The sequence below is a fragment of the Dipodomys merriami genome, unplaced genomic scaffold, assembly GCF_024711535.1.
Source record: "Dipodomys merriami isolate MVZ:Mamm:240054 unplaced genomic scaffold, mDipMer1.0.p SCAF_44, whole genome shotgun sequence".
Lineage (NCBI taxonomy): Eukaryota > Metazoa > Chordata > Mammalia > Rodentia > Heteromyidae > Dipodomys > Dipodomys merriami.
This window is the reverse complement of record NW_027206002.1, coordinates 7,057,455-7,084,652: the sequence shown is the minus strand read 5'-3', so window position 1 is coordinate 7,084,652 and position 27,198 is coordinate 7,057,455. Positions and strand designations below refer to the sequence as shown.

The following is a 27,198-nucleotide window of genomic DNA, read 5'->3' as shown; positions in this document are numbered from 1 at the left end:
CCCCGCCACACAAATGTAAAAGGTTGGATAAGCATTTTGAAGTGAGGCATCTTTTACATTTTCTTGATAAAGTATTTTGGTCAGGATAAAACGCAGGCAAGCAGCCGGCCCGAGCTGTCTTGTTTTAGTGGCAGACCCTGTTCCTCGGGGTTCAGCCAACATGAAATGTTGAGTTTGGATATTTCCAAACTTTTCTCTGCAATTTTTTTAAAGATTAATTTGGATCGGAACCAAACCCATTGTACTTTGTGTGGTGGCACGTGAGCAATGATCCCACTGGAATCGGCTTCGTGTTTTCTTTCCTTCTTGCAAAAGCTAAAACGGGACATTTTGCCAAATTTGACAGAGTCCAATAATTTCCTCTTTTTTTGTCAGTTTTTCCTCCCTTCTGTTAAAATGAACTAGTGTTCTCATTGGCTTCAATGCCTAGAAAGTCAATCTTCAATACTTAATAAACTTTTATTAAACATTCTCTCTCTTCTTGCACAACTTCTCCTTTCCTCTAGAATTTTGCTTTGTTGCATTTCATAAAAGGAGTCATAAGAATGGCAGCAAGGCTTGGTGAAGTTAAAAGCCCTCAGTGGTACCAGGATGCCCTCAGATTTCCCCATTATAACCCGAGAATTCCACCTATGCCATACTGTTGGAAGTAGGCCATGTTCACTGGCACACCATCTCAATCTGTTTGGAATCATTATTTGCAAATGATTTCCCACTTCCAAGGGTGGTGACCATGGAAAGAGAAGAGAGATGAAATCTTAAGAAAAGTCAGTCCTAGGATTTTGAGTCTGAGAAGCACAGCGAAGAGGAGCTCAGGGGATATCTTTGTGGTTCAGCGCAGTCTCAGCCATTTGATGGCAACATTTGTCCTGACTGACCCACACTCTTTGAATCTGTAAAAATGAGATCCACAGTATGGATTTTAAAGAATTCTAGCCAGGTGCTGGCAGCTCATGTCTGTAATCCTAGTGACTCAGAAGGCTGACATCTGAGGATCACAATTTAAAGCCAGCCCTGACAAATCCAACAGAGTCTCATCTCTACTTAACCAGCAAAAAGCCAGAAGTTAAGGGGTAGCTTGAGTGGTAGAGCACTAGCCTTAAGCAAAACGTTGTGCAAAAGTACGAGTCCCTTGAGTTCAAACCCCAGTACTGGCATACCCACACAAGCAAAAGTATTCATTTTTTTAATGAGGACAAGTTTTGCTATATTAAGGTAACAGAATGTTTAGTGTAAGAATCCTTCCTGCTCCACTCTCTTCTCTTTCCCGGCCACCCATTGGGTAGAAATGTTTATTTAAAATTGTGTGTCATTTTTTTTTCCAGGAGATAGATTTAATTATCAAGCATTTCTGTAAGATTGTCAATACATTCCAAAGTGTCATGTGTTTTATTTTAAATCTCTAGTATTTCATAGATTCAATTTTACTCTCGTGTTCTATTTTATAAGGCTTCAAATTTGATAAAGATTGGAGTAAGAAAAAATATATGTATATCTTACTAGAAACAATAAAAAAGAATGCCTTAAAGAAATGAAGGGGCACCCTTAGATTTCTGGTCCCGATAGATAGCTGGGAATGCTGAGATCTTGAGGGAGCTTTCTGTGAGTGAAAAGATAAAAGAATTTTTTTTTCTTTTTCTCAAGTCTTCCATCATTAAAGTTTGGTTCTAACAGCGGACTCTTTCTCTTTTTCATGTGTGTTGAAAAGCAGCTACTCCCTGTATCAAAGCCATCAGCCCCAGTGAAGGATGGACGACGGGAGGCGCGACTGTGATCATCATAGGGGACAATTTCTTTGATGGGTTACAGGTCATCTTCGGCACCATGCTGGTGTGGAGTGAGGTAGGTGTTGTCTGAACATTAATATCTAATAGCTTGGTCTAGTCGAAGGCACTGTCTATCCTTGAATGTCTAATAGGATGTGTAAAAATTTCGTGGTGCCACTCTGGGTGGGCCAGCTCTAGTCGAGGGAACTTTGGGGAAGATCGGAGAGGTGGACTGAGTTTCCCAGGAGGCAGCACTTGCTACCAGAATGACTTCCCCCCTGTGGCCGTGAGTCCTGGTTGGTGTTGATGTGTTGCAACTCATCCTCTTAAGCATAGAGGTCATGATGGACATTGGGGATCAAGAAGGAGATACGGTCCATCAAGAATACATAGGAAAGGCCACCCAAACTAGGGAAAGGTAGTGATTGATCGGTGGAGTGGGCAGCATCTACTTGGGCCTGATTGATCATGGTCATCCGGGATGGGGAGCTCCCTGGGGGAGTCTGGAAGAGGGCAGCGCTTCTCTACCCAGCAGTGCATGCGCACAGGAGCCCGGCATTGGCTCGGGTCACTGCAGTTAGAGCGAAGACTGAGGTGGGGAGCAGACCTGGCAGCGGGTCTCAGTGACTAGAGACGAGGGGTGTGGGTCTGAGGCATCCTGTAACGTCTATGCCCATCTCAGCCCAGGGCAACCCCATGCGATCGAGACAGGACACGCAGTAGATGGCTCACCTGCTGCCCTGGCATATTCCTAGTCTTGTTTTGCTTTCATGCATTGAAAAATTGTTGTTATAAAAGTGATATACAAAGGAGTGACAGATACGTAAGTCGGGTAGAGTGCCCTTCTTTCTGAACAGTGTCACCCCTTCCCTCGCTCTCTCCCAGTTTTTCCCTCCCGTCTCCACCCACAAATTGTAGAGTTCACTTTCATTGTAGTATCCAGTGAGCACCACTGCTGCCTTCGTTCACCCTTTGCCCCTCTCTAATGTGAAGATTCAAGGGAAGATATTTATGAACATGCTGTGAGCAAGTGGAGAGCTGGGTTCATACTGGCTGACATCCATTGAGCACTTGGTGGCTGTGGTGGTCAAATGAGCTTTATGGAGCTGCATTGGATGGAGTTTTTATGTCACAAATACAGAACTTCTTCTGGGGAGAGTTAAGGGAGTTGGTGAGTGAGAAAGTTGTCACGTAGTAGAGGAGGGATTTGAACTCCGATGGTCCAGATAGAATGCCACTTCCTAATCTGTCACGATTCAGTCTAGGCTAGTCTCCACCCTGGACTCTCCTCATGAGTCCGGGGTACTGTGCCTACCACTGATACGGATGTCTCGTATTGGGGGTTGGGGGGGGCTGGTGGTCCTACCCCCTTCCACAGTAAGGAAGCAGCAGTACGGCCTCAGACAGGTGTGAGGGGGTCTGTCATCATCTAGTGTGGGCTTGGGGGTTGGAGTCACCCGTAACCTTCTAGGATGAATTTATGAAGGAAAAGAGGCAAGCCTCAGGCCAGAGGCAACACAGCTAAGCTGCTGGGGCCTCCTCTCTTCCGTGAGAGCCCTCTCTGTCCATAGTCCTCTCTGTCCATAGTCCTCTCTGTCCATAGTCCTTGCCCATCTACCCCGTGGGGTTGAGGTGCTTGCTGTCCCTAAGACCTGCTCCATCTAATCGGAATTCGACTTCTATGACTTCTCTCTTTCCTCATGCTGTGGCCCAAAGCGCCCAGGAAGCAGGTGGTAGGGGATCAGCAGATACAGACAGCATTTGAGATTAGCTGATACCATTATTTGGAGTCTTTTTTTAGCTGCAGAACTTTAACAAAAAAAAAGAGCTAGAGCAAATAGAGTTGGCTTTAATTTGCCCTCCTCTGTGCTCTTCCCCTACAGCCCAATCTGCTGCAAATGAGTAGTTCAGCCCAGCTTCCTGATTGACCCAGGAGGGCTGGGGAGGAGCAAGCAGGCAGCCTCAGGTGCTCGGCCTGCTAGCGCCCCAAGCCCCATGGGCTCCTCCCTGGGAATTGGCTTTGTTAGCATGGCTGCTCCTCCTCCCTTGTTTCTTGACCATTTTCCATTCCTTATTTTTAGAAAGTAAATTATGACACTGGTATTTCACGGCCTCCTTATTCTCTGCCTTTCTCCCAAATACTGAAAAGCAGGGTGTGTGGTGGTGGGGGGGGGGGGGAGTCTTCTTAGTGTTTTATATATAGATCTAGGGAAACCCACAGGCCCACAAGGGTTGGTGTGTGCTAATGTTTATAAAGTGTGGGTTGCATTTTTTTCCTTAACCAGAAATGCTGGTGGTAGATTTGCCTTTCCTCTCACATGTGATTGGAGTAGGGAGGGAACCTCAGCTACCGTGTTTTGTGTGTGTGTGTGTGTGTGCGCGTGCGTGCGCGCGCGTGGCTCACCATCATTTTAATATCTCCTTCCGCATGCCTTGAGCTTTTAAACAACGAGGACCGTTTCGCTGGCGGCATGGTGGTTATCGAACCCTGGGAGAGGCACCCAGGGCAATCAACGCTGGGCTTTTGTGGCAGCTGATGTTTTATTTGGAAAGACAACTTGCTCCCATGAAGCAAATTAGAGAGTTGCATAATGTATTTATGTAATCTAGTATTAAATTTGTGGCTTAAAATCCAAGGCATGTGTTCTAGAAGGCAGAGAAAATGGAGGAGTCAGAAGGGTGCTGTTTGAAAAAAGAAAAAAAATCAGTCAAGCTTTTTAACCATGCAAATGACGGCTGGATGGTTCTTCGCTGGGTATTTTAGGCTGGGATGGGTGGATGTCACAGACAGTATCCCCAAAGACCCTGTCGATTGCTGCGTTGCTCAGGTTTTGGATTTAGTTGGCTATGACCACTGGGCCTCAGTTTCCCCCTCTGTAAATGAGGAGTGTAGATGATAGACTCTTTGAAAGTAGTGCTGTTGTCTCTAACCTCTAGCGCTTCTCCTCCTGAGGACATCCCCACTCTGGGAAATGAGCCGGAGGTGGTGGCAGGTCCGCCCCTCCTCCACCGCCCTCCTGAGGAGCAGTCACCGCCACAACACGTCTGTCCGTCTGTCCATGGGCATGCCTATTTGCAAAAGGACCCAGATCTTTCTCAGGACCATTGTCACAAAAGTGTGAGCCTCCCCCATTAGGCCATCTCCAGTCAATATGTTTTTTACGTCCTATACTTTAGATTTCTAGCATCTGAGATGAGACTTATACTACCGATTCATCTTCTAGATAATTCTGTGGAATACTAGTTCTTAGGGATATTAATAGATGTCCCATGGGAGATGAATGAGGGATATTTTCTTTCTCCCCTCCCCCCTCCCCCCCAGCCGGTTTGGGAAATGTAGAGTCAAACAAATCTCAGCTAGCCCTGGTTCCAGGAATTTGTAGACATTCCAAAATCTCCATGCGCACCATGAGCACCTACGCTTTTATAAAACACACAGAACCTCGTTCTCAAGGGTCACCTTACTGGAAGATATATTGGCGAGAGCTGAAGTGCATTTTGATTTTATGTTAATGAGGCCAAGTCATGAAATTCAATCATGAAGTGATGGGGCTGAGAGAACTGTGAGAGAATGGCTTGAAATATTTGCAGAGTATTATTCAGATTAGACCAGGAATGTTTAGAGCTATTATTCTTTAATGCGGCAAAGCTTTGAACAAAATATCTCATATTTTGCATCTGGTTTAAGTCAGTGCACGCTTGGTACGGGATGCCTGGTGATTTTGTAGGGTGGCTTTATTTAAAGATTGGCGATACAGCTAAGCCCAAATCAGAGAGCCAGAGTCACATGGCTGCATGAACCAATTAGCCTCACTCCCATCTAGATGAATGCTGTACTTTCTTTTTTTTCAACTAAATTTCCAGAGATAGGAAAGGAAGTAAAAGACACTGCTGGGTGAATGTTCTTGGGCAAATGGTAGCCTAGAGAGTTGGAATCAGAGTGTTTCTTGAATCCCTAAAGTGCAAAAATAAAGATTGTTCCCTTTTTTAATTTGGTGCTAATACTTGGGCTTGAATTCAGGGCCTTGAGTTCTTGCTTGGCTTTTTTGCTCAAGGGTGGCCCTCTACCACTTGAGTCAGACCTCTGCTTCTGGATTTTTGCTGGCTACTTGGAGATAAGACTCTCTTGGATTTGCCTGCCTAAGCTGGCTACAACCTGGAATCTTCAGATCTCAGGTTCTTGCATACCTAGGATTATAGGCTTGACACACTCGAAATCCTTTGTTTCTGTGTGCCTCTACTCTCTCAGTTGTTGTTTATACAGTCAGTGGCTCACAGAAAAACCGTAAAAACAAAAGAGAATTTGCTTCTTTGCAATACTAAAGACTGAATGGCTAAGCCATGCATGCATTCATATGGAAGGTTCCCGGGCCTTGGTTTTCACCGGACCTCATGTAAAGTCACAAATCTTTCAGAGTTTAAAGGGATGTATCTAAGTCACCTCATGCAGTATCTGGTTTGTGAGGAAGAAGGCCCCGCTTGGTACTGTGATTCGCTCTGGGAGCATGGCAGCGGCTTAGTGCTGGTGTGGAGTTGATCTCTGTCAGCTTACAGTTGTGCCAAGTTTCCCATTCTATTTCTGTAATCTTCGAACAGACATCTATAAATTTACCAAACCTTTCCAAATATATGCATAATTACAACAGCACTCAGTACCTTATCCATAAGCATGATGTGTGAGAGAATTCCACTTAAAATTGTAAAGAAAATTAAGAGACAGGAGAGAAAGACATTATTTCAAGTCTCACCTCCTTCTAAATTTTATCCTTAAAAAAATGGGATGCAATAGCATTGTCCATTTATTTTATATAGAAGTTTTCATGCAAAGCTAGGCACTGGTGGCTCACGCCTGAAATCCTAGCTACTCAGGAGGCTGAGATCTGAGGATTGTGGTTCAAAGCCAGCCTGGGCAGGAAAGTCCATGAGACTCCAGTGGTGCTGTGGCTCGCAGTAGTAGATTGCTAGCCTTGAGCAAAAAAGCTCAGGGACAGTGTTCAGGCCCTGCGTTCAAACCCCATGACAAAAAAAAAAAGTTCATGTAAATTGAGTGGATTAAAAACTGATTAAGTACATGGCTTGAAAGTAATTGAGAACTGCTTTATTTTCCCAAAATTTGTGCTTCAGAGTCTGCATTTATTTGACAGGTACCTAACAGCTACCTATTGCAGGGAAGATGCTTTGATACAAAATTATGAGCTTTGTCTGAATCAGTTACATTGAACTTTGAATATGATTTTGAAGGACAACTTTCAAGCCCAAGTAATTTTATGGGTCATCATTTCTAAATGAGCTAGCATATTTTAAAAGAGAGAGAGAGAGAGAGAGAGAGAGAGAGAGAGAGAGAGAGAGAGAGAGAGAGAGAGAGAGAGAGAGCGAGAGAGAGAGAGAGATGTGGTTTAATAGCGAATTTTAATATAATTCTAGCCATACTTACGTTGTTCCTAAAAATGTTTTAGTCCGTATTTTTATTTTTAATTGTCAAGACACTTGAAATCTGCCCTTCATGTTGATAATTATGGTACAGTGAAAAGAGACTTCCAGATGACATTTTCAGCTGGTTGTTGAGAGCGTGTTCAGGAGGTACCATGATGTGTCTTCAAACCAGATCCACATCAAACCAGAATCACAGAAGCATGGTGCTTGTAACAGGAATCAAAGCCTGGCTGCCGGGGTACAATTTCAGGGAGGCTTCTTTTCCCTTCTGGTGTGTGTTCAGTGCTGATGGCTGGAGCCCCTTCCCGATGTCCGGAGCTATGCCTCCTCCTCCTCCAGCCTCGATGGCCGCCGCCTCCTTCAGTCGCCCTTAGTTGGGAATTCAGGCAGGCAGCCTCAGCCTTTCCTTTTACCTCCTCCTCACTCTCTCCGTCTGCTCCAGCCACATCTAACGCTTCCTTGTGCACTTGGGGAGCCTTTGTCCTGAGCTCTTGTCTTTCCCATGCGTTGCCATCTTTTCCATCTGTGCCCGTATCCCTTGGCTCTTTGGGATTCTGTGCAACACCCTTCCCTGTGAGATCCTCCCTCATCGCTGCAGGGGTAGACTGTTTTCCCACTACTGTGAGTTAAAGACCCATCTCTGGCCTGAAGATGTGATTCATGTAAAAATCCAGCCTCATCGTTCCCATTGTCTAGCATAAAACGTTACAAACGCGATAAAGTTGTTAAAGCTACTTCCCTTTTCATTCATTCATTCATTCATTCACTCATTCATTCATGCATTCGCTCACTCATCAAAATAAGTGCTGCGAACTATTTGATGATGCTTCCAAGGGGGTCACTACTAGATAGATGAAAGCGAGTTCAATAAATGTGCACTTGAACATTTAATGTAAATATATTTAAAGTAATGAGGATTAAGGAGTGGTAAAAACTGGCACTCTTTGCATTTTTGATACAGATGATACCATTCCCTAAATTCATTATAGGTAGGGTATCAAATTACTCTCTACCATGATACTAATCAGACAGCTCCCTGCTCCTTCCCCACCTCCCCCTCCCACCATGGAACAGAAGGCAGACAACATCCACAATTCCCACATATCTTTATTTGCAAAACTTGGGACTCGAACCAGGATCTCTCGGACTCTAAAGCCATCTCATAGGATTGTAGTGGAGCTCATCTATTCAAGAAGAGTGTTACAATAACGTCACCCATCACAAATTCAGCATGAAACCAGATCAAGAACAAAAGAGAAACCAAAACAACAAAGTAGAGCACACACAGCACCGGAGAGGCGGGCACTCTGTGGAGCAAGGGTGTGAGAGCCAGGCTGACAGCAGAGGTGATGCTCTACTATCCAGGGCAAAAATAGAGACCCTAAAAAGCAGACAGAGCACTGTGTCACAGCCCAGTGGCTCCGAGGCATTGAGACAGAGCCGGCAATGGTGCTGAGTAAATTCTGCTTGGACGGCAGGGTGTGTGTACTGCATCCCCATAGGACTTCCAGCCAAAGCAGCCTCAGGACCACAGTGCTCAAAGGTAGAGCTGAGTTAAGTCACCTCCCTCAGTGCTTAAAGGGACATGTTCAATGAGAATCACCGAGCATATGCACAGACATGGATGTACTCGGTCTGCAAATGTGAACCACACTGCAAAAGCAATGAGAACAGTTCCCCGAGTCTCTCTGCTTTGATAAGCTTGAAGGGCATTAAGACTCTTTTGGTAAAAGGGAAACTGACTCCCTGGAAATTACCACCTTTGATGACACGTGTTCAGTCCCCTCCCTTTTTAAGATTTATTTTTTATTTCATTTTATTGTAAAGATGCTGTACAGAGGGGTTACAGTTACATGAGTTAAGGCGATGAGTGCGTAACTTGTCAATCAATGTTACCCCTTCCCTCCCCCACTTCCCACACATCTCTCCCCTCTTCCCCCGCCCAAAGTTGTAAAGTTCGTTTCTAGTATATTCCAGTATACTGTCCTGTGGGTATCATTGTTGCAATGGGTCACCATTTTGTTATTCCCTTTCCCAGATTAGACAAATGTATATACAAGATGCAGGGTACCAAAACCAACTACAGTGACAACAGGGGATATGCCATAGAGGGAAGAACATACAAAGGAAACAAAAAAATCACATAGTGCATTAAAAACAACAACAACAGACTTCTTGTGTCCATATCTTAGGGTTCATTTCACTTAGCATCATCTTATATGGTCATATGTACATAGCTTTTGAGCAAATAAGGGAAACCATGGGACCTAAATTTCTTTGGGACTGGGTAACTTCACTTAATACGATTTTTTTCCCAAGTCTTTCCATTTCCTAACAAATGGGGTGGTGTCGTTCTTTCTGATGGAAGTATAGAATTCATATATATATATATATATATATATATATATATATATACACACACACACACACACACACACACACCCCACATTTTCTTGATCTACTCATGTACTGAGGGGCATCTGGGTTGCTTCCATATTTTAGTTTTCGTGAATAATGTTATGGTAAACATAGTTGTGCTGGTAGCTTTAGTATGGCCTTGTTTATGATCATTTGGGTAAATACCCAAAAGTGGGATTGCTGGATCATAGGAGAGCTCTATGTAGAGTCTTTTGAGGAGCCTCCATACTGCTTTCCAAACTGGTTGAACAAGTTTATACTCCCACCAACAATGCAGTAGGGTTCCCCTTCTGTCCACATCCCCTCCAGCATCTGTTGTCATTAAGAGTTCTTGATGATAGCATTCTATCTGGGATGAGGTGGAATCTCCATGTTGTTTTGGTTTGCATTTCTTTTATGGCCAGAGAAGTTGAGCATTTCTTCATGTGTCTATTGGCCATTCTTAGATCCTTATATATCACCCTGCACCAGAATCAACTCCAAATGGATCAAAGACCTTGAAGTCAAAGCAGACACCCTGAAAACATTACAGGATGGACTAGGAGAAACCCTAAGTCTCCTTGGCGCAGGCCAAAATTTTCTTAATAGAGACCCAGAAACACAACAAATCAAAGAACGGTTGGATAAATGGGATTGCATGAAGTTGCAGAGCTTCTGCATGGCGAAGGACATAGCTAGTAAGATCAATAGAAAGCCCACGGATTGGGAGAAGATCTTCACTAGCCATACAACGGACAAGGGTCTCATATCTAAAATATACCTAGAACTCAAAAAATTAAATCCCCAACAACAAATCTTCAAAGAAACCCCCCCCCCATCAACAAGTGGGCAGAAGACTGCTGGTTAATGGCCTTTGGGTGCTGTACCGGGTTCCGTTCAGTGGGTCAGCTGTGAGCACCCCCGCTCCTCTCAGGCCCCTCCCTTCATTCTCCGCCGGCTCTCCGCACGTGGAGCCTGCATTCTTTCCTTTTTTGTGAATTTTAACTTCCACACAAACAGGAACGAGGGTTTCTTGACTAAGTAGAGAGGAAGAAGCCTCCCGAAAGAGCTTTGTGTAGATCAGTCCCAGGGCCGGCCTGATCTCCTTCCACCCCGGCCCCGGCCGCCCCCAGTCCCGGCCCCCCGGCCCCCCGACCCCTCCAGTCCTGGGCCCCCGGCCCCCCCGACCCCCCGACCCCTCCAGTCCCAGCCTGCCCCCCCCCAGCCCCTGGCCCCGGGGCCCCTCCAGCCCCAGATGGCATTACCCCACCCGCATGGGACTGCAGCAGGGAAGTGAGCTGGAAGGACAGACACAAACAAACAAGCCACAAAACCAAAGGTAGCTGAAGCACAGTGTATTTATTTTAGCCTTAATTTCCCCTCTCCAATCTGTTCTTCTGAAAAATGATCTTGTTGCTGTTTCGCTTTTCGTACAATGAGCGGCACCGGCACCCATGGAGGCCCGGGCTGGCTGGCTGCTCAGAGAACGGCAGCGTGTTTCGGTGAAGGCCTCGCGGGGATACCAGCAGCCTGCGGCCCAAGGAGCTTTGCGCTGTTATTTCATAAAAAGAAAGAATTTTAAATGGAATGTGGTGGGCTCTTTCTTCCCTCTCTTCCCCTTCCCTCTTCTTTCTTTCCTTTCCCCTCCCTTCCTGTCTCCCTCCCTCCCCTCTCTCTTTTTCTCTCCCTTCCTTCCTTCCTTCCTTCCTTCCTTCCTTCCTTCCTTCCTTCCTTCCTTCCTTCCTTCCTTCCTCTCTCTTCCTTTCTCTCTCTCTCTTTCTCTTTCTTTGTTTCTCTCTCACTCACTCTTTCTCTCTCCTTCTTTCCTTCTTTCTTCCTTTCTCTCTCTCTCTTTCTTCCTTTCTCTCTCTCTCTTTCTTCCTCTCTCTCTTTCTTTCTTTCTATCTTTCTTTCTTTCTTTCTTTCTTTCCTTCTTTCCTTCTTTCCTTCTTTCCTTCTTTCCTTCTTTCTCTTGGAACAGAGCCCAGGTCCTTGAAGATGCTAAGCAAGCCTTCTACCACCACACTGCAATCCTATCTCCAACTTTTTATTTTTTGGGGGGTAGATTCATAATGGAGATTTTTGAGCCTTTACCTTAAATATGACTTATGTGAGTTAATGGCATGATATTAGTCCAGTCAGTGTCCAGTGGGCAGTTTTTGGAGACCTGCTGTTCTCAAGGCCCTTTGAAATAGTGAGAACCCAGGAAAATAGCAAGAAGGGCAAGCACACATCCATCATCTTGGGGCTTGATTCTCTACTTGCGGGACACAGACACGAAAGAGAAAACGTGTCCATCGGTCCTCACCGACTGTCTGTGTCTGTGTCTACATCTCTGTTAAGGGACCTTTCAGACAATGCTGAGAACCACCACTGGCTGTTCAAAAGCTAGGTTTTAAATCCCCAACATAATTTAATTTCTGAGGCTTTAGTTGTTGCTAACGTCTCCTCCGACATTCATACATAAAAGTTTATCTTTGGGGATTCATGTGACCCGACGTATTTCACTAAACATTGGTTTAAAGCTATTTTCTTGAAAGGACAAAGGGAAACCAGAATGTTTGTGAAACATTAAGCAGTAAATGCTTCCACTGGCTTCCTCTCACGTTCTCTGAGAAATCATACACTGGCTCGGAGACAGGCAATCCTTGAGAAGGAAAAAAAAAACCCATGTTATGAACCCCAGAGAAGTCTGATTAGAGAACAAACCAAAATATGCCCAGTGACTCCAGAGGCATCTAATTTATGCAGTGTGCGTGTCAGGAGACTAGAGACACAATGTGGAGACCCAGTCTGCACAGCCTCCTGGAATATTTGTGCTTCATATTCCTAGCTTGCAATAGGAACACCTGAATAAAAGGTTATCTCTTTTAAACATCAGGCTGAACTATGAAAAAGACAAATCTTCCAGAGCAAAGGAGAAACAAGTTTTCTTGTTGGGTCACTAACGCTGTAGTATCCCTTTAAAAAAAAATCCTCAGATTGATTTGGTCTGAAAGCTTTAATTATGCCTTTATGTTACAGTTTGCTTATTTAAGTGTCTGTTTAACGTCCGTCACTCACTACCCCCTGCTTTTCTCTAAAGAGATGGATATTATTCTCCTAATGGAGGAGACGAGAGAATGCTGTGAGAATATTAATACATAAATTAAAAAAATAATCTGGAAAGCATTGTAGAGTCCCCAGAGAAAAACTACCAGAACAGAAAACATATTTCATATTATCAGTCGCTCTACAGAGAAGACGGGAGCTGATGAACTACATGATCTGTTTGGTAAACTGAGGCACAGAGGCTGACATGGCTCCAGTGTCTTAGAAGCCAGCCCCCAGGAGCAACAGGCCTAGTAAGAAGTGTTTATAAATTTTCCAGAGGACAGACTTTCCTTTTACAACTTCCTTTTGAGTCTTTGTTTTGAAATCATTTTTAAAAAAAACTTTCTAATGCTTACAGTGATTAAGGTTAACACTAGTAGTGAAAAGAATTTTTACTGTAAAACAGACACTAGTGGCCACATGCCTGTCATCTTCGCTTCTTGGGAAGCTGAGCTTGGGAGGAGGATGATTTGAGGCCAGACTGGGCAATCGAGTACCTAAGATTCCCTTCTCAGTCAAGAGTGGACAGAGTGGCATTGTCCTGTTATTCTGTCTATGATAAAAAGCCTAAAAAGGGCAGAGCCTAGTCCAGGTACGTGCCAGGGCAGGACGGGAGACCCTAGCTCAAAAATAACTAGGGCAAAAAGGGGCAGAGGTATAGCTCAGTGCAGAAGGCCTACCTAGCGAGTGCAGGGCTCTGAGTTCAAAACACACACACACACACACACACACACACACACACACACACGACTACTATGTGTTCTAGTAATTCCATTATTTATTTATTTATTTATTTATTTATTTATTTATTTAGCATTGTGGCTTGGAACTTTGAACTGCATTCCGTTCATCCCCTTGGTGGGAAAACATGAATAAAAGCTTATGTTGGAGCTGCTGTTTTGATTTTCTAGGGAATTATTCTTAGGTTCCCTTTACCCAGGCAGAAGGACTGCTCCGAGTTCTATGTTGTCAACACTTAAAGCGCCGGGAGCCACTGAGGACGGCTCACACGGCCCTGGGCAGAGGAGGGTGTGAAGTCTGTGTGTGTGTGTGCCAGGGAAAGGACCTGCCGTTCCATGTTTCCAGAGGACCTGCTCTCCCGAGTGTACACAGCAGAGGAAATGCACTGTAAACCTTCGGAGCCCCCTGAATTTCATGCAAGGAATTTGGATCCTATGCATTGCTGGCAAGCACATTTATTAGATGGTTTGACTCAGGGAATGGCATGATGAGATTCTATTGAAGACTAATGTTTGGCAGAGAAAGTAGAGGTAGGCTAGGCCTGGTGGCTCATGCCTTTAATCCCAGCTATTTGGGAGACAGAGATCAGGAGGATTGCAATTCAAGACCAGCCCAGACATAAAAGCAAGAGCCCATCTCATAAGCCAGACATGGGGTGTGTGTGTGTGTGTGTGTGTGTGTGTGTGTGTGTGTGTGTGTGTGTGTGTGTGTGTGTGTGTGTGTGTGTGTGTGTGTGTGTGTGTGTGTGTGTGTGTGTGTGTGTGTGTGTGTGTGTGTGTGTGTGTGTGCGCGCGTGTGCCTATAATCACACTACACGGGGCTATATAGTCAGATCACAATCTGAGTCTGTCCATGGGAGATAATACCTAAAAATAACAAAAATCAATGAAAGAGATTTGAGCATGGTTCAAGTGTGGAGTGCTTGTGCATAAGGTCCTGAGTTCAAACCCCGATATTTCCCGATATTTCTCTCTCTCTCTCTCTCTCACTCTCTCTCTCACACACACACAAAGACTAAGAAGTAGACCATTTAGAAGGCCACTCTAGTATTGTAAAAGCAAGAAAGGGTAACAACCTGAGCAGGAAAGGCAAAAAAAAAAAGTCTGGGAGATGAGGTAGGATATAATCAACATCTCTTAAGTATTGGAAAGAGACAGGGCATGATAGTGTAGACCCATAATCAACGCCGGCTAGTCAGGAGGCAGAGAGGCAGGAGGATCAAGTTCCAAGGCTGTTTGGGGAAAAGCATGAATGAGACTCTATATGGAAAACAAAGTAAAAACAAAAGGATGGAGCCATAGATGAATGGTAGATGGTTGCCTAGCAAGTATAAGGCCTCAGGTTCAATCCTCAGTATTACAAAACAAACAACAAGACCAACACCCACAGCCAGAAAGAGAACAAAAAACTCTTAGTTTTCTATTTTGAGTGACCTGAAAGATAGTTCTTTTCACTGAGAAAGGAGACACCCAAGCAATTAGTATGACTTGAAGAATTAAGATGATAAATATATTTTGCTCCGTGTTGAGATCCAAGTGACAGGAAGACATATTTGGGAGAGTCTGGTCTTGTTACTAAAATGTGGTGCTTGGCTAAAAGGACCAAGTTTCCAGATGTAAGCTGGGAAGGTGGTTCAGCTGAGATGATGGAGCCAATGCATGAACTCAGGACGGATTCGATAAGTAAACAGAAGGAAAAAGCAGGTCAACATTTTTCCAAGGCGCTGCCTTGATAAATGGTCACTTAGCAAGTCCTCAGGCTTACAGTGAGCATCATGGACGGAAAGAAAGCGGAGACTTCCAGGAGGGGAGAATTCTAGTCCTGTTGCATGCTGGTCGGTTTCAGAATTAAGTATTTCCTGCTCCATTTGTTTGGTGATTTGTAATGGAAAGAATGAAAAGTCAAGAGTGAAATCTGTTCCCTAGTTGCCTGGAGGAAGAGTTCCCAAAGGTCGTGGCACACGCCCCTTCTCTACCAGTGGCAGTCTTACATTTGAGACACAGTACAGAGTGCGTCTCACAGTGAGGAAGTTACTCTCTTCTCTCTTAATCCGGGGCTTTATGTTAAGAGAGGAAGTCTCAGTTGGAGCAGACACAACTTTAACATCGATCACTAGGCAATCTCAATTCTCAGTCAACTGAGGGTGTCAGCAGATATACCCACTTAGACTTCAGGATCGTTTGAACTCTCAGCGACTGAGTAGAACACTCTTCTGGTTGGTTGGGAGACCCCTATTTTTCAAGTATCCTTACAGAATAAAAACTTAAAGATAGGACAACTCAGAGGTACTCCAGTGACGGGTGTTGGGCAGAATTATTTGCTAAGTTTAAATGATCACGAACGTTCCAGCAAGAATTCTGATTCTTTGGGTGGTTAATAAATAAGCCTGTGCATTCACATTATGGAGGTTAGCCAGCTGGTTTACCCTGAGAAGACCTCCGTATCCAGTGTAGATGTTTGAGGCCATTCCCAGAATGACCTCCACAGTGAGGGAAACATGAACGAATTCATTCTCCAGGGATGTCTTGGATGTTAACCTCATCCGTGAAGGGTTAGTCGTCTGAAGGAAAAATCTCTGCTTTCGTTAGAGCAGCTGACTGTGGCTGAAAATAAAATTGTAAATGAGAATTTGCTTGGATTTCCTGAGCTTAATGCCTTTGTGCTAAAGCTCTGTCTGTTATGTGCTCCATACTTGTATTATGACCACCTCTTATCAACCCACAGAAGCTCAGGAATTTTGTTCTGTACACAGAAAAAGTAACTTTGCCTACTTTAAGAAGAAGTTCTCATCTACCTATTTACTAATAGCTTTCCATCTTTTGTTTTTTGTTTGTTTGTTTTTGGTGGTCATGGGGTTTGAACTCTGGGCTTGGGCGCTATCCCTGTGCTCTTCAGCTCAAGGTGAGCACTCTACCACTTGAGCCACAGTGGCACTTCCAGTTTTCTAGTGGTTTTATTGGAGATAAGAGTCTCACAGACTTTCCTGCCTGGGCTGGCTTTGAACTGTGATCCTCAGATCTCAGCCTCCTAAGTAGCTGTGTAAGCCACCAGCACCTGGCTTAGCTTTCCGTCTTTTAAAACTAGATCTCCTGAAAAAGGGACGGCAGGCAAGTGAAGTGTTTTCTAAATGACTCAAAGTTCTTATCCAACATCCTAGTAATTCTTACAAGCAGAAATGCACTGGCTTGGAATATAGCAGCAGAGTGATCTTCACATCCCACCACAGAGCCAAACGCCGGGAACACATGGAGCGTGGCGCTGGCAAGAGGACAGCAGAAATGCACAGTCTTTGGTCTGAAAAAATTAGTTATTTAATACCTATTAAAAGTTTCCATATGTACAGTTTTCTCTGAATAAGAAAGGTTGGCCCAAGTCTCTCTCTTTTCTGGTACTAGAGATTAGACCCAGGGCCGTGTGCATGCCACGTGTGCGCTCTGCCGCTGTGGTACACCCACTGCCCCCTTTACCCTTTAGAGAGACTTTAAAGACTACAAGGTAATCACGGGCAAGCAATTTAAAATTCTGTCTTCACACGTGAAAGAAAAAGAATAGCAATGTACTATTGTTTGGACCAAATTAGTGTTTGTATTAAATTCCCAGCATCGGGGTAAATACCTTCTTGATCGTCAATGCTGTGATCTCCTGGTCCAGGAGATCCTCTGAAGGGTGAAGGGGAAGATGTAAGATAATCTTTTTCTTTCTTCTTTTTCTTTTTTTTCTTTTTTGTCGGTCATGGGGCTTGAACTCTGGGCCTGGGCGCTGCCCCTGAGCTCTTCAGCTCAAGGCGAGTGCTCTACCACTTGAGCCACAGCACCACTTTTGGTTTTCTGGTGGTTCATTGGAGATAAGAGTCTCACAGACTTTCCTTGCCTGGGCTGGCTCTGACTCAGATCTCAGCCTCCTGATTAGCTAGGATCACAGGCGTGAGCCACCAACACCCAGCTGTAAGATCACCTTTTACAGCCCTTCGGAGTCTCTTCTCCATGTCCATACTGTGTTAGGTTTGATTTCCTGGTTTCTACACTGACACATTCCCAGAGCAGCTTAGAAGGTGCCTCAAACACCAGGGGAGGGAGATAAAAGATGCAGAATAAAAATGGAAGAGTTCTGGGGTACACAGAAACCATTCCTCATTCCCCGGGGGTCAGAACTTTACTACTTTACAGCAAGATTAAAAGACAGCGCACTCCAAATGGTGGTTTTGACATAGGGAAGTTAAATGACATATACTTCGTGTATTAACAAAAGCATACAAATTCGTTGAAGAATTTCAATAGTAATAGAATGAAACTTTAAGATAAAGTTTGTGTGTGTGTGTGTGTGTGTGTGTGTGCGCGCACGTGCGCGCGTGCTCATGCGCACACATGTGTGTGCATCCAAACCATTCATTCTGGAAAGAGACTCATTCTCTCGGCATTGCTTGTAGCATGTTCTCACCGAACTGTCGTTTGTACATCCTCAGTAAACAAGCTCAGGCTCCGTGCTAGAGAGAAGGCCCATGCTAGAGAGGAAAAGGCCCCGCTGACTGTGAACAGAAGGAGCCTGTGGCACAAATCGCTTGTGGTCTCTAACAGAATAGCAACGTTCTCACATGTTTGTTTTTCTCTGCGACCTGGTGTCGGGCCAGTCGGCAGAGGGGGACGCAGGGGTGGGGGACCCTGGGACTGTATCTGGCATCTCATAATCACACTTGGGTGATTCTCTGGGCAAAGCATGTGAACTCAGTTTGTCTTACACAGTCAAATAAACCCCCTTTCCTAAGTTATCCCCGTGAGAAACGCAGGAAGGTCAAGCGGTACCAACTGCCTGGAGCCCATCTGCAGGCCTGACGTGGAAGACGATGTACAGTACCCACTGCACACAGACTTAGTGCTATACGTGGCGGGGGGAGGGGGGGGCTTCCAAGTGAGTCGCTGACCTCAGAGAGAGAGAACGTAGAGAATCCAGCACTGCCGGAGGTCAGCCAGTCAAATACCAGGACCGGGTTTTTCAGAGGGTCAGATGATGCCCGTTTTATGGCCATTAATAACATTTTAGTTATATAAACAGAGATAAGAGTAATAAAGCAATAAATTCTGCATCACACTGTAATCTGATGCCGCCAGCGCCAGCAGCTGTGCCCCACACTCCTGCCATCCCAGTAATGGCCTGGGGCGCTCTTGCACTTCCTTTCTCTGCAGGCCCTCTCCCAGCCCACATCTGCTAGAACCACGAGCTGGTCCAAGCAGCCAGATTCCTCAGGTGCCTCTGGGAGCCCATGAGCTCAATGGGCTTCTCACCGGAGCGCCTAGACCCACACTCCCCTCCTGTGCTTTCGGCCCTCGCAGGGCGCCTTCAAACACCAGCCCATCGGCCTCTGGGGAAGTGTGGTGCATCTTGGCTCTGATCCACTGTCTGCTTCAAGCAGAGATCTTTTTAGGAGATGAACCACACACAAGGCCAGGTTCCCTGTTCAGACCAGGAAATACAGGGCCTGCCCTGTAGGAAAAGCCAGGCAGTGCGGTTACGGCTGTTATCTGGAACACCAGCAAATAGCAGTGTCAGACTCTCTTTCTATGGGTTCCAGCGAGCTTTGGTTTAAATCTTGACAGGTTAATTATGTGTTTTAAGGCTTTGTTTATGGATTGCTAATAGAGCAGCCGTGAAACAATTCCTCTGCATATTGCAATGACCCGTGTCCCTGCACACGTCTCTCCTAGCTGATCACGCCTCACGCCATCCGCGTGCAGACGCCTCCGCGGCACATCCCCGGGGTCGTGGAAGTCACACTGTCCTACAAGTCCAAGCAGTTCTGCAAAGGGACACCGGGCAGATTCATCTACACAGGTAAGAACGCCTCTGGACCGTCACGGTGGCCTGCGGCGATCGTTTGCCTTATCTTATATGCATGAATACGTATTTTGAACCATTTTCTGTTAAGACCGGCGTTCTCCTTTTCACCACACAGATGACCAAGTGAGTTGCTTTGATAGAGATTATTAAGAATCTACCCAAACCAGACACAAGAACACACACATACATCTGCAGACCCCAGTCACATGGGAGGCTGTGGGTAGGAGGAATGCAGTCTGAGGCCAGTCTGTGGGGTGTGGAGGGGAATCGAGGGAACATGAAATCCTTCCTGAGAAAAAAACTAAGCAGCCAAACAATGCTTAAGAACGTACCTCAGGTATTAAGAGCACCTACCTCGCAAGGGCAAGGCCCCAAGTTCAAACCCCAGGACTGTCAGAATACAAATAAATCAACCAGGTGTCTAGGTTGGAACAGCAGGATCTGCTGAAGTAATTAGTTGTGTACCTAACGAAGCGGCATAGGACCTGGGAGAAGGGCCTGTGTGACTGCCCGCCCTGCAGTCTCGGGTGCTGTCAACTAGGTTACTCGAGGGGGTAGCGCTGGGCTTTCCTGAGCAGTTCCGTGTGTGTGTGCGTGTGCGTGTGCGTGTGCGTGTGCGTGTGTGTGTGCGCGCGTGTATGCGTGCGCGCGTGTGTGTGCATGTGTGTGTGTCCGCGTGCATGCGTGTGTGTGCATGTGTGTGTGTCCGCGTGCATGCGTGCGTGTGTGTGTGTGTGTGTGTGTGTGTGTGTGTGTGTGTGTGTGTGTGTGCGCGCTCCACGCAGTTGGTACTCGCAGAGTTGATTTCCAGGTTGGTAGTCTCTTCTGAAAGGAGCTGCATCAGCCTGGCAAGTAGACCCACCTTGTGGTAAGAAGCTGGGGTTACAGGGAGCACCAGTTCCCTCTCACTAGGCAGGTTCTGCAGAGACAGGGGGTGGAAATCCGTCCTTCACCGTCCGAGCACCCCCAGATACTGCACCGAACACCCGGAGATCTCTGTGACAATTTTGGTTCTGCTAGAGTTGATCCCAGTTGACCCAGATCCCTTCATTTCTGACAAGGTTAAAGGTGAGGCTTGTGCCGCTGGTCAGAGGGCCACACGGGTAGCAGCACACAGGCAGCATCCTCGCTGGCTGTGGCCACGAGCCAGGCGGCCGCCATCTCTACCTTTGCAGGCCAGGATAAGGAAGAGGGGTTCATGGTATTCTTAGGGATCTGGAATGGCGAAGGGAGAGCTCCGCTGATGTTCCCGAATTACAACCACGCAATTAAATAGATTTCATCCTGCCCTGGCATTTAGTCACAATGCGTCTTTATCTTATACTTCAACACTAGGAACAAAATCAAATGTCTCTTATCATTCAGTCCTCCCCTCTCCCTCCCCGGTCTCCTCCCTCCCCATCTCCCTTCTTCCTTTCCTCCCCCTCCCCTATTCCTTCCCCTCCCCCATTTCCTCCCCTTTCCTCTCCCCTCCCTCTTGCCTCTCCCTCCCTTTCTTTCTTCCCCACCTCCCTCTCCCCCTTTCCTCCCTCTCCTGTTCCCTCCATCCCCTCCCCTCCCCTCTCCTCTCCCCTCTTTCTCTCTTAAAATTATAAAGACAATTAATGCACTCTGACCCTTGGAAATGCCTCCCAGCCCTTTAAACAAAATGCAGGTTTGGTGTCTGCCTGGCGATTAGTTTTAGTTAATTGAAAATTATAGGATTGACCCAAGAGGAAAATTTTGTTTGCACTCCAATCACTTTTACAAATTAAGGAAAATTACCACAATTTTGTTTAGCTAAGGTTTCACACTGAGTTCAAGAAATTAGCTCAGCCATCCCAACAAAGTCAGCACTTTGTTAGTGAGCACTTGAAAAAAAAATAATAGTCTATCTGGAGTTTTGTGGTGTATACAAACGAAGCATAGAGCGAGCTATGATGCTTTATAGAAGTAGGCCAAGTGTTTTTAATTAGGCTCATTGGTTCAGCGTAAGTTTTGAAGAACAATCAAACTAGCAGATTAGCTGTTTCTTTTAAAGCTAGGATTTCTTGCCATTCATTTTTCCCATGAGAACTTCCACATAGCACTATTTTTTTTTTTACAAGCCTCATTATGGGCCTGTAGGAAAGGACCAATGGAAGTTTCTGATACTGTGGCATTCCTCACCACCATTCCAAGGGGTGGGAGTTTTTCACAATGTTCCTCGCTGAACTCGGTGTTCTGGAACATATTACAAAACCACAGAGGCCAATGTTTTCTCTGAAGAGTTTGGACCCTGTTTTTTTGGCCAAAAATATTTAGGCCTCACTGGCTGCTTATTTACTCTGCTATTAAGAACAAGTAAAGGAGAAGAAAGAGAAGAAAATGTTTGTGTGGTGGGAGGTACAACAGGCAATCAGCCATGGTCTCTGCTTTGGTGACAATGGCCCTGCCCAAGAATGGCTCCATTTTGTGGTCAGGTCTCATTTAGAAGAAATTATTTTTAATCAGTGTTCAAAAAAATATCCCCTAGAGCCACCTGGCCATAAAAGTGTTTTGTTTTGTTTTTTTTTTTTTAAAACATCCCCATTAAATTACTTAAGTTCTCAAAAGAAAATTGCTAGGAACGCATCATTACTTGGGAGTTTTTTATTTTTTAACCATTAGAAAAAATTGCCATCACTTTACAAAATCACATCTTAGAAAATTTGTATCATACTGGAATTAAGATCAAAGATAAGAATAACAGGCTTTGCAAGCCTAGGAAAGTTAAATTGAAGAAGAGAGAGTTGGTGCGCACGAGCGCGTGTGCGCATGTGTAGGAATTTAAGGTAGGAACAAAGATTGCTGGCAGTCTTGCATCCAACTGTGAGAAACAGACAGGAAGACTTCTTTAAAGTATTCTAGGAAAGAGCCTAATCTCTCCCTGTATAAGAGAAGGAAAAATGGAAAGCCATGGGCACAAAGACTTCTTACTGCCAAAGTTGGCTGCTTAATGCTGTAAACAAAGGGAGTTCCTGTTGATTAGCGAAAATACATGTGAGTGTCAACATCCTCAGCTGAATCTTGGCCTGGCCAAGAATCCTTACTCATGGCTGGAGCTACTGTTGTCTGTGATTTACTCAGTTTCCCTCTCTGCTCGTCATCACTTACCAGTGCAGGTACTCAGAGAAGGGCGGTAAACTCTGTTCTTTGTATCCCAACAACTGCCTGAGCCACCGTACGCACCCACCCCCTCCGCTGTCCACCCGCAGGAGTTCACACTTCATTTTCTTTCGCCTCCATAGTATTTCAAGATGTGAAGCTAGGCGTTCTGGGCTGAGGGACTAACCTTGTTGTTTCTTAGTGGAATGTCATTGGGATTTTTTTTCTTAAAAAAAAAAAAAAAGGAAATATAAAGCTGAAAAGTAGCATACAAAATTGAGGTACTGTTACTGCTTTAGAGTGCGCAAGAAAGAGTTGGAGGGTGTGTATGTAGAAGACTGCAAAAATCTGTAATTAAAAAAAAAGACAGGAGTCACTTGCAGATCTTTTGGAAAGGAGAAAAGAATTTGACGGAGCCAAGAGTGCTTGCAAATAGACTCCTCTCATAAGGATGGTGAGCTCAGCCCTTATCTCTGGTTCTCAAAGCAGAGACACATAAGGAATTCTGGGCTGGTGCTCACTCAGTCAGAATCTGTATGCGTTTGTGCTCACCCAATCAGAATCTTTTTTTTTTCTTAATTTAATTTTATTTTGTTTGTGAACATACTGTACAGAGGGGTCACAATTACATGGGCAGGATAATGCATACATTTCTCACCAAGCATTGCAGCCTCCTCCTTTGGTTTACCCTTCACATCCCTTCCCAGCCTCCCCCCTCCCCCCCAATCCCAATCCTTCTCCTTCTCCCCCCTCCCCCCCCCCCACCGACGTTGTAAAGCTCGTTTTGGACATGACAACTTGTACTTCTCATTGTTGCAACAGGTCCACCTGTATCCTTAAACAACTGGCTTTTCCCCATCTCCTCCACAAGTTATACTGACATCAAATATAGTGAAAGCAGGGGTTATACTGTGGGGGAGGGACATACAAAGCAACAAAGAGATAATCTTATAAATGCATTAGAAACACATGCATGAAGGAAAAAAACGTTAAAATATATATCTAAGGGTTCATTTTCCTGACCTCACATTATCTGACCTTTTCCGCTTGACTCATACATATACTAGATATTGCAAATAAGGGAAACCATGGGACCTATGTTTCTTTGGCCAATCAGAATCTTTATGTGCTTGGATCATCCAATCAGAATACTGAGGAGAGTGAAGCCACAGTTTGAGAACACCAAAATTCAAAAGGCACATCCTAGGTTTCATTGTGTCCAGTTGACCTTAGGTAACTGCATGCAAGCAAGGCAGACCTGGAATTTTAAATAATTTTGAAAGAAGGAAATAGAAACTCTTTCTAATGGTAGCTCTGTGATCTCAAATCTGGACAGTTAGTAAACTCTGTTCTTCTACAGTCATATGAGCTCTTCCTAATGTCTAGATTATTTCCATTACCAGTTTTCTTGCACTGTGAAGCATGTAAGTGACTTGGTTATTTTAGGGCGGTGATCATTCCTGCTAAGTTGTTTTTGTTTTGTTTTGTCAGTCGTGGGGCTTGAACTCTGGGCCTGGGCACTGTCCCTCAGCTCTTCAGCTCAAGGCGAGCACCCTACCATTTGAGCCACAGTACCACTTGGTTAATTGGAGATAAGAGTCTCACAGACTTTCCTTGCCTGGGCTGGCTTTGAACCACAATCCTCAAGAGCTCAGCCTCCTGAGTAGCTAGAATTATAGGTGTGAGCCACTGGCGCCCAGTTTCCTGATAAATTTTAAGTATATTCATGCTCATAAAAAGTTCTTATGAACCTTTCAAAGTTCTGGTAATCGTTTTTTCTGATATGGAGTAGCCAGATTGAAAAGATAGAAGAAGCTTCTATGTGTTGGGGAAATGTAACTTGAAGAATGGGCCACAGGATATTTGACCAGCTCAGGTGTGCTCCGAGGCTTTGTGCTTCCTGCTCACCCAAGAGGTGGTAAGAGCCCCCAGATGCAGTCATTTAACAGCCCTAATGTTGGCTCAGGTCACCTCTCAGATCCTGTCCCCCCCTTATCCCATTTTAAATGTTTTCAACCAATGTCTGGCCCTCATGGAAGGACTAATCCAAATCCTTGGATTAACTTGGAAATACAACATATTTCTGGAAGCCAGACTTAGTGTTTCATGCCTGTAATCCCAATTATTTGGGAGACCAAGACAGAAGGATTTTGGCTCACGGTTTGAGGCTGGCCCAGGCAAAAGCTAGTGTAACCCCCTGTCTCAGTCACAAGCCGGGCATGAAGAGGACACCTGTGGAGATGGCGGTAGGAAGCCTGTGGTTGAAGGCTACCCCACAGAGTTGGCTGAGCCCCTATCTGAAAAACAAACTAAAAGCAGAAAGCTTTAGGGGTGTGGCTCAAGTGGGAGAGCTCTTGTTTAGCAAGCATGAGGTTCTGTGTTCAGCCTTCAGTACCACACCCCTTCATACAAATTCTTCCTGGAAATACTTCCTGTTTGTGCCATGTGCCCAGAATAATATCACATCCTTTGAGATTGCATAACACATTGCTGTGTTTTGTTCAAATATGTTCTGTTGAACTTGATGACTTTCAAGTTTCTAGTTATTCCTCCTCATGACCCTTATCTCTCTTTCCTTCTTTCCTTCCTGCCTTCCTTTCTTTCTTTCCTTTTTCTCTCTTTCTCTCTTTCTTTCTCTCTTTCTTTCTCTTTCTCTCTTTCTCTCTCTTTCTTTTTTCTTTCTTTCATCTTTCTTTCTTTCTTTCTTTCTTTCTTTCTTTCTTTCTTTCTTTCTTTCTTTCTTTCTTCTTTCTTTCTTTCCTTTCCTTTCCCCTTCATATCCTCCCTCTTTTCTCACTCTTTTATTTCCTCTTCTCACTTTTTCCCCTTCTTACTCCCAGGAATGTTGGGGTTGAAGGTAATTGACTGTCTTCTAAAGAGGTCATTCTTCACCTCTTCTTTTCAAGACCACAATGAACAAGTTGATGAGGTTTTTAGTAGAGTCAGGGAAATATACAGAGCACTTAGAAGTGGACAAGGAGCTAGCTGTTTGCACTAATAAATGGCCACTGTTATTTGTTTGCATTCTTTAATTTCTGAGTCTCAACTATGGAGCAAATATTTTACATGTGTGTTTTTTATCATTGTCCTCATCATCATCATCTTCATCATCAACTTCATCTTCCTGTAGATCTAAAAGATATCCTTTCGGATTTTTAGTAACAAGCATTTTAAGTAAATTAAAGCATCAGCGAATTAAAGAAATGAGAACAATCAACTACAAATAAAAGAACAAGCAGAAGAGATTGATAATAATGACTGATAACATTTACTCCGTTCTGGATTGTGGTAAGAAGGTACCCGAGGCTGAGTACTTACCTTTGTAAGGAATGTTGCCTAGCTCTCAGTGCTGGAGGCTGAGAGTCAAAGGTCAGATGGTCCTGTTGGGTTTGGATTCTGGTAAGGGCTCTGATTGGTTGCCTTGGCAGCAGCGGAAGTCAGTGTCACGGGGGGGGGGGGGGGGGGGGGGGAGTTATCACTGGAGTTATCTCATAGAAAAGCCAGAAGACTCCAGAAGGATTCAGGGGATAGGCTTGCTCTATTTCTGGCAACCCACTCTTGAGGAACCAACCAGAGTCCCACAAGGGTACCTGAATCCCTTCCAAGGGGAGCATCCCAAGCTGGCTCAGTACCTTCTTCTAGGCCTCACCTTTTACTGTGGCCAAGCCTCCAGCCCGGAAGCCCGTGAAGGGGATAAACTTCACCCAGATGATAACGGGTCATAACGTACACCGGCTCAGGAGTGAGCGGGCCCCAAGTAGTAACGGCGTTGATGAGGTAGCCCTGACTGGTGAACGTCTCTGGTATTGATTACTTTTCTGGGAACAGTGCAGGCTTCTCTCAGACTTCAGCCTCTCTTCTGCCGGCTGGAGGAACATGGCTGCAGCTCATTACGAACTCCCCGCAGAGGCGTTCGAATTTAAGTCCTGCCTCTAGAATGTTCTTAAAAATCAAATCTGTCACCTTGCAAACACTGTAATCCGCTTTGAGTTGCCTTGTCTTTAGTCCTTCCTTCCATTGTCCATTGTCACACTGCCCCTCGGGACAGCTCCCGTCTGATACCCGCCCCACAGAGAAACCTTCCTTGTGTGCCGCTGTGTGTCACACGCAGCCTGGCCCTCACTTTCTCCTGGGCTGTTTTTGCCATTTGTGTCCAATAGTCTCCTCACTGTGTGGAGCTCGGATCCTCTCCAGAGGCTGGGGACATGGCAATTCCTTTTGATAAAGGCATGGGTAACACCTAGATCCTGGTCAGAGTGCTCTGAGTGTGCATCCTTGGGGTGTTACGCAGTGGACAGAGCCCTGGGCTCGGGACACAGAATTGTGTGTGTGGCATGGGCCTGGCTCTGCTCTCACTTGGACATAGGACGCAGCACGGTCCTACACCTCGGTGCTCTGGTCTTGTTCATTTTTATTGGGAATTTGCTTTCCATACGGCTTATCTTAGACGAAGCCCTATTCTTAGGTCTCGTTTGTCTCCTCTGCATGTTCTGTTCCTGAGCAGAATGGAAGTAAAGAAAGGGGCAGCCCACCCCACTCCTAACAAATACTTGCCCAGGAGTATCTCCGTACTGAAGCAACGTGACTCGGTCTCTCACTTGGTTTGGGTGTTCTCTAATAAACAATTGACATGTTGCCAGGGATCAATGGGTCCTCATTGATTCTTGGGCTCTGAATGACAAGGAATGTAAATAAGAGCTGTTAATTAAGAATCTATACTTCTTCACTCCCACGTTTCCATGTGTGGAATTTTCACGTAAAGAGAAGATGGGGTGAGCCTTGTAAATATTCTTCATTCTCTCACCTGTGAAATGGAGTTATTCTGTGTGGG

The 27,198-nt window shown here is 45.1% G+C and overlaps 1 protein-coding gene across 6 annotated transcripts in view; it reads left to right on the top strand.

Moving 5' to 3' along the window:
- Nucleotides 1-27,198, top strand: part of Ebf1 (EBF transcription factor 1) — a 415,064-nt gene that overhangs the window by 313,097 nt on the left and 74,769 nt on the right. For 4 of the 6 annotated variants that reach the window (XM_069993923.1, XM_069993924.1, XM_069993921.1 and 1 more), the window contains 2 exons: nucleotides 1,709-1,842; nucleotides 19,130-19,256. In XM_069993923.1, coding sequence (XP_069850024.1) covers nucleotides 1,709-1,842; nucleotides 19,130-19,256 — 261 coding nt within the window. The remainder of the gene's footprint in view (nucleotides 1-1,708; nucleotides 1,843-19,129; nucleotides 19,257-27,198) is intronic. The other 2 variants (XM_069993925.1, XM_069993922.1) reach the window with 1 other exon arrangement.